Source organism: Ahaetulla prasina, chromosome 3 (assembly GCF_028640845.1).
Source record: "Ahaetulla prasina isolate Xishuangbanna chromosome 3, ASM2864084v1, whole genome shotgun sequence".
NCBI lineage: Eukaryota > Metazoa > Chordata > Lepidosauria > Squamata > Colubridae > Ahaetulla > Ahaetulla prasina.
The window spans coordinates 178,840,287-178,848,601 of NC_080541.1; the positions used below are offsets into that span (position 1 = coordinate 178,840,287).

General features: G+C 37.6%; 1 protein-coding gene across 1 annotated transcript; it reads left to right on the forward strand.

Moving 5' to 3' along the window:
* Positions 1-1,413: 1,413 nt before the first annotated feature.
* Positions 1,414-2,955, forward strand: KCNA10 (potassium voltage-gated channel subfamily A member 10). The gene has a single exon (XM_058176678.1). It carries the CDS (start codon positions 1,414-1,416, stop codon positions 2,953-2,955), a length of 1,542 nt encoding a protein of 513 aa, XP_058032661.1.
* The last annotated feature ends 5,360 nt before the right edge of the window (positions 2,956-8,315 follow it).

Sequence of the window (8,315 nt, forward strand, 5' to 3'; positions counted from 1 at the left end):
ATGATCTGTCCATCTTGGGTGACCCTGCACGGCATAGCTCATAGCTTCATTGGACTATGCAAGCCCCTTTGTCATGACAAGGCAGTGATCCATGAAGGGGGAGACCCTATACGGCCCAATAAATTGGAACTCTTATTGTATTAAAAGTAGTGCCAAAATATTCATTAGGAATAGTTTTGCCTTATGTTCAGCACAGAATCACAGTTCCCATCAGCCCCTTCCACTGTAGTGAGATGTTGTAGAAAGTATAGCCCAAAACATTTTTGGATAACAGCAAACACCCAAATTTTCTGTAACATGAAAATAGTTACAAAATAGTCCTGAGAAAAGTGGATTTTCAAAATCGGAGCTTAATATGCTTATATGAATCTCAGAATTTCTACGTAAGTCAATATCTGAAGGAATAAATGAAAATTCCTATATAGTGTAATCCTTCCAGTTTCTAAAATCCGCCATTCTTCTTTATTCCAGTACTAGACTTCTTGAATTCTTTCTCAAATCTATTTAAATTAATTTAGTACTAAAAAGTTTCCATAACCGAGAAGCTTGTTAAATACTGATATCACTGAATTATCAAACCTATTATTTTACTGTAGACCCTATGAGTGTTACTTGGAAATGATTTGTGTAAAAATGTGATGTGTATTAATGCTAAGAATCAGTGTTCATCAGTTTGCAGCATCTGCAAATTGTAGCATTTCTTTAGCCTCTGGTGAACAAAGCAGAACTTCCAGAGACCTACTTCTCAAAGCTGATCATGTGCAAATACGGACTTCTGCTTGTGGTTGAGATAAGCATTTCCCATAAGCAAGCAATCCATTCCCCCTTACTTAAAAATAAAAAAAAGATGCATGCATATGCAAATGTCTTGAACTATAAACTGGTAATGGAGGGCAAGCTTCTGTTGTAACCCCAGCCTGTCCCTTGATATCTTATGAATTTACTGTAGCAAAAATACCTGCCATGACGGAATTTAAAATGCAAAATAAAAAGCCCTTTATTCCCGTAATCTCATTTTGAATTTCCCGTTTGAAACAAGTGTCTACAGTTCTCATGGATCAGTAAAGTTATTACAGTTCATGGTTTTCTTGTATCCATCCAAGGACTGTCTTTGTAAAACTTTATAACCTTGGGTATTGTAAATTATGCTGAAAGAACTATATCTATGACAAAATGTGGATTCCAAGAACCCTCCTTTAGAAAAATAATTCGGTTTGTTTAAAGAAGAATTATCCTTAACCCAAATTTATTTCATTCTTTGCAAGCAAAGCACGATACATACATACATACATATACACACACACACACACATAAATCCTTTCTCCCTCTCCATTTGCAGATAGCGTGGGAAAGACACAGCCTACTGGTATCTAACCTGGGGATTTAGGCTGCTCACCTGCTTGCTCCCATGTGATGGATGTGTCCACTTGGAAAGAAATGGAGGTGGCACTGGTTAACTTTGACAACACTGATGAAATAATGGAAGAGCCTTGTTTTTCAAGCGACCTCAATACTGCTGAGCAACTGCACAAAGGGCGTTCCAGCTGTGCCAGCCTTCTGACTAACTGGAGAATACTCATCAACAATGAGAACACCAACAATGAGACCATATTCTCCAAATTGTCTGCTGAGTTCTGTGACCACTTTGGGGCAGAGAATGGGGGCATGGATGAGGGTGACCAGAGGGTAATAATCAACATTGCTGGGCTGAAATTTGAGACGCAGCTCAAGACACTTCATCAGTTTCCAGATACCCTACTTGGAGACCCTGAGAAAAGAATACATTATTTTGATTCCATGAGAAATGAGTACTTCTTTGACAGGAATAGGCCCAGTTTTGATGGAATACTGTACTACTATCAGTCTGGGGGTAAAATTCGGAGACCAGCTAATGTTCCTATAGATGTCTTTGCTGATGAGATCACTTTCTATGAACTTGGTGAAGACGCGATGGATCAGTTCAGAGAAGATGAAGGCTACATTAAGGACCCTATCACCCTTTTGCCATCCAATGACTTTCATAGGCAGTTCTGGTTGCTCTTTGAGTACCCTGAAAGCTCAAGTGCAGCCAGGGGTGTGGCTTTGGTCTCAGTTTTGGTCATTGTCATTTCTATTATTATTTTCTGTGTAGAGACTTTACCTGAATTCAGAGATGAGAAGGAGCTAAAGCATGAAAGTAATAATGTAACCAAAGCGGTTATGGCATCTAATACTTTCACAGATCCTTTCTTCATAATAGAAACTGCTTGTATCATTTGGTTCTCTTTTGAACTACTTGTCAGATTCATCGTTTGCCCCAGCAAAACCGAGTTCTTCAAAAATATTATGAATATCATTGATATTGTATCCATCATTCCGTATTTTGTGACCCTTACTACCGAGTTGATTCAACATAGTGAGCTGAATGGCCAGCAGAATATGTCTTTGGCCATCCTCAGGATTATCCGACTGGTCAGGGTATTCCGCATCTTCAAGCTTTCCCGACACTCCAAGGGGCTACAAATCCTAGGACAGACCCTCAAGGCCAGCATGAGGGAACTTGGCTTGCTCGTCTTCTTTCTCTTCATAGGAGTGATATTGTTTTCTAGTGCCATCTACTTTGCAGAGGTGGACGAACCACAGTCACATTTCTCTAGCATACCTGATGGCTTCTGGTGGGCTGTGGTCACCATGACGACTGTTGGCTATGGAGACATGTGCCCTACCACCCTGGGGGGAAAGATAGTGGGGACTCTGTGTGCTATAGCAGGGGTGCTCACCATCGCACTCCCTGTGCCAGTCATTGTGTCCAATTTTAATTATTTCTACCATAGGGAGACAGAAAACGAAGAAAGACAAGTCCTGCCTAGAGAGATAGAAAAAATACTAACTAGTGCAGTCACAGGGAATGGGAGTATAGATTCCCTGAATATCACAGATGACAACTTTTCTCAAGAAAAGAAAAGAAAGTATTGAATACTCACACCTTGACAGAATTAAGGGACACTGACTGACCGACTGACTGCTATATCATGCCCACGCTGTGTAACTCTCCTCCCTTCTCTCTAAATAACATAATTTTAGTTTTCGAGACATTTATTTTTTACTTTCTGATTTCTTGTGACATTCTTAAATAAATAGGTTTCCTTTTCTGTCACCTAACATTCTGATTCTTTTTTGTGATCTATCACTCTGGTTTCTTCCTTGTTTGCTTTGATATCAGTGGCTTCCTAATATAAGAATCCGTGAATTGTGTATCATTTCTTTTCAAAAACACGCTATCTTGTAATGCCTGAATTTCACACATTCAGGAAGACCCTTCTTTTAATAACTGCTAGTCCAGTTGGAGCAGAAAGAAAAGTCTGGAAGAATTACTACAGTGCCAAAGTTGAATGAATAGAGGCAACTGATTGACACAGCATGTTGACTGACTGATTGACTGACACAGCATTTTCAATTAACTGTTTCCTGTTTCTTCTTAGTCTTTCAGTGCTACTGATCTAACCCATACTTGCAAGTGTCTTTAGTATGAATAAATAAATATTTATCATGGTCTTGGCAAATCAACAACAACAACAATAATATCATCCCGGGTGTTTGGGAAGAACTCAATATGTTCTCAATATGATAAAAATGCTAAATCCAGATTAAACATCTGGCAAAACAAAATATAAGCATAATAACTAAGGAAATATTTGAGATCATATGTAAGATATAGACATATATTCTTAAGTGTTCTCACTAAAATCATTGAAACTGGTTAATTATCATTGTAATGATTTCAAGGAGCCTTTTCAAAACATTAATCCAGCCTAATATATAATGTTTTATAATGCAAATAAAATTGGGGTGGAGCTTTGATCACATTGGTGAGGTCACCACCCTGACTTTTTTGATCTCCTGCCTGTTGGAGAACCAGGTAGAGGAAAAATGCAGAAATTTAGCCTATAGCCCACCACGCTCATTCCAGTCTGCTTTTCTCAGTCCTTCCACAGTCTCTATTCCTGTCCTTGTTTCTGCTCAATTATTTGAGTCATCTGGCCATTCCTTCTCAGGTTACAATTTTATACATTTTTATCTATGGGGTTAATCGAGTAGACATGTCATGCTATCAGTCAATTATAGACCTCTTCTTTCATGCAATATACATACCAGCTGTTTTACATGTCATTTCACATTCCTCTTTGGAGGAAAATACAATGAACTTGAAAGTAAGTTCAAAGACTTCCATAAATGTGAAGTCTTCAAACAATTAAAAGCTTTGAACATTTGCATGCGGCCAAACAGAATTAATATTAACAAAAAATTAAGAAGTTGTTTCAATCATGCACATTTATAATTGAAATAGAGAACCACATTTATCATTTCTTGACAGCGAGCCTCATGTTCGTTTAAGTCAGATGAAGACATTGTAGAATTAGCATGGAAGTAATCTTCTGTGATAGTCAGAAATAAAATAAATTCAAAAGAGGCTGCACGAAAAGCCTTTGCAGCCACACTTCTTTTTAGTCCTTTAACCTATTTCTTTTATTGTGCCATCATCATGATTTATTTGACTTCAGTGAATACTTACTGCGCTTTAATGCTGTCTATTCTTACTTGTGACCAATTTAAATAACCACAGTATTTGACAGATTCTTCAAAATTCTGATTCTTCCCAGCCCACAGAGAACTGTGAAGATGGGAAGACAGAGCTATATTCACACCACTTCACATGCTTTTATAAATCACACACTGTCTCCTCCTGTAGCTGCAAACATAAATAAATTTGGTAATTATGGTGGCTGCAGTTGATCAGAAGTTGATAGGCAGCCAGATTGCTGATGATAGACTTTCAGATGATCATTACATGCCTAGTAGCCATCTGAGCTGTCTTTAGGAGATGAATTAAGATGGAAGGAACAAAATTAATATAGTTCACTTTAAAGGAATGTTTCCAATCCGGATATATACTGGAAAATAGCAAAAATCTGAAACAAACACCTCTAGAAATAAGTAGCCATGGGTATAAAACTGTCTCATAGGAAAGACTGCAGTGGAATTTGTGGTTTGCTTCTGTGGTGTCTTCTTTTACTGCTGTTTACAGTTATAAAGGCTCTCCTTTTTATATCACCTCATTTTTATTTCAATCTTCTGGGAATCTTTCCCGTACAACATGGTAGGACTCTCAGAAGTTAACTAGATAACAGATGTGCATTTAGAATTTAGATTTAAATGATTAGCAGCCTGGCATTATTCATAGATAAATAGATTATAGATAAGTAGATACAAATACATTTTTCTTAAGATGTCCAGTTGCAATAATAACAATAATTATATACTTCAATTTTGTTTAGAAATATGCAGTGCTATGTCATGCACTCAAGCTATTTAACTCACCTCTAAATTACAAAAATATACAACTGACTTTAAAAACAATAACAACAATAAAATAAATGCCTGGCTGTATGTCAACTATATACTGAAAGCAAATACACGAAGGTCAGCCTAACACCAAAAACTCAATGAATACTTTTAAAAGTAGGGAATGGCAAATACAGTCTCCACCTTATTATTGCATTATGTCTGAATTTAAGCTGTTTTGCCGATTATAGAATTGTAGAAGTAGACAAAGCATGATCAAATTCGATGAAGAACTGTGGGGGGAAAAAACCTTAGGATAGCGATATCCACACTTCATCTTCGTTGTACTGATCCAGAGAAAACTTCCTCTTAAAAGGTCAATAGAAATATTTGTTATCCAGATAAATTCACCTACGCATCTTCCACAGGATGCTTCCTTTACCCAAACACATCATAAATAAATCTGCAAGACAGATATATCTGGATATGGTGGTGACACATAGCCATCTGTTCTTCTGGTTTTCTGGGGTTTTCTAATCACATGTATCCATAGCCTACCAATGCAGAAGAACATAAGAATAAACTAGTGAAATATTGCAAACCTGACCTCTAAATTACAAAAATGCAAAACTTGAGTTTTTCCAAAGGTAACAACATAGTTGTAATATAACTAAGGACTTACTTTGGACAACCACCCTGAACAAATAAACAGTGCTGAATTTCACATACAGAGTAGCATCAAGAGGACCATTATTAAATAACCTCTTGAGGCAAAGAAACAGAGTAGGATGATGGAGAGGCAAATAATCAACTCCCCTCTCTTTCACACACACTCATACACACACACACACATCAAAGAGAGATGGGCTTAAACTGAGGTCTCACATAATCTTTCAGCTCTGGGCTTGTTGACATGCTTTCCAGACGGCAGTAGTGATGGTGGCTGCAGCCTTATTCTAGAGACTCTAGAGGAAAGTTTTGAAAATCAAATCGGAGGAATCAACGCTCACATGGATCAGACTATTGACCTTATCCACCTAGTTGTTATCTTTGTAATTTCTCCTTCAGGCAAGGAAAGATGTATGCTTTCCATGTCAGGGTCTCAAGACATGTGTCAGAAATATGTTGGTTTCCTGGGCGACATACAGGCTGACTTCAATCAGAACTGGGGGTTCCAATGGAGAACGTAAGAGAGTACAACCAGGTATGGAATATTGGCAGGATGCTAAATGTTGCCCTTGTTTCATTTTTTTATTTTGTTTTCAGTGCATTCAGAGAGGATCTTATAAATTGATGTTGTTTAAATCTTAAAATCAGATGAAGGAAATGCTCCCAATGCCGGCATAAAATTAGGCCTGTGTTGCCTTTTATCATCAATTCATTGAACCAATGCCAATCTCAAATTCATCCATCTTAAATCATTCTTGGGCAGGGGAAGGGTGGGATTTAGCATAAATTCAGCCAATTTATTCCAAGCAGCTGAATCCCAAATAGCTTGGCTAGGTTATTATTATATTTTTGCCATCACGTCAGTCTTAGCTTCACAGTTTTCCCAGCAACATTTTTGGAAGTGATTTTTTTTTTATTCTGCCTTTTTTCATATAAGACTCAAGACTGAAGACATACCAACCAATCAGTGGTGGGTTTCAAATTTTTTTACTACCGGTTCTGTGGGGGTGGCTTAGTGGGCGTGGCATGGCTTGGTGGGCGTGGCAGGGGATCCTACTGTAAAATCTCCATTCCCTCCCCAATCCAGGGGAAGGTTACTGCAAAATCCCCATTTCCTCCCAATGGGAGCAGGGTCAGTCAGAATTTTTCCTACCGGTTCTCTGAACTACTCAAAATTTCCATTACCGGTTCTCCAGAACTGGTCAGAGTCTGCTGAAACCCACCTCTGCAACCAATGCTCCTTCCTTCTCCTATTTCCCCACAATAACCCTGTTAGAAAAATTGGGCTAAGAGAGAATGATTGGCCGAAAGTCTCCAGCTGGCTTTTCATGCCTAAGGTAGGACAAGAGGGCATAACCTCCTCGTTTCTGGGTCAACAGCTTAACCACTACACCAAACTGGCTCTTTACCATTGCCTTCTTCCTAGTGCCAAGTGAGTGACTGTCCCAAAATCAGTCATCTGGCTTCCATGCTAAAGGCAGGATTAAAACCCACAGTCTCCTGCCTTTTAATCCAGCAACTTTAACCATTACCCCAAATGTTATAACCTTATGTGGAGTAACAATATGTAGCAGATCCATGTGCTTATTCCCACACTGGATTCACATGTTGTGCAAAACTATAATATAGGGTTCTTTTTTTATATATTTGAAAAATCATATTGTCTGAATGCAGCTACGTAGTTAGTAAACTATGATTTATGATTAGCCTATAATATGAATTAAACCAATTGTCTTTTCTCCAGAAAGCTATAGTATGGTTTAATGTAGTGTGAGAACCCCAATTTATATAGGTTCAGTAGGGTAAAATAATTAAGAGTTTTCCAAAGGCCTGTAAGTAGATATTAATTTTTAGTTTTCTAGTCTTATAAAAGATAGAATCAGACAATCTATTTAGTAAGTCAGTTTCTTAATATAGTGCTGAAAAAAATGAGAAGTACGCTGTTTATATGTTATATAAATGGCTATGGTATGACCATGATAATGCTTAATTCCTATATTAATTAACAATCTGTTAAAGCGTTTTGGAAAGTTTATTGTTTGTAAGGCTCTCAGTGTATAAATCAGCTGTGAGACCCTTTTTCTAATCCCAACTATTTCTTCAATTAAATACATCTTCAGATATGGTCTTTGACCACTAGAGGCCAATGTAATGTTAATAAATACTGTATTGTTTATTGATGGAAAATTAAACACTTTCAGCTAATCCTGCTGGTCTGTTACTGTAATTATAACCAAATTTTCCAGATTTCTTCAGGGAACATTATTATGTCACTTAGTGCTCTTCAGTTTGTTACAGGCTTATCTCATCAATTCATTGGCTGT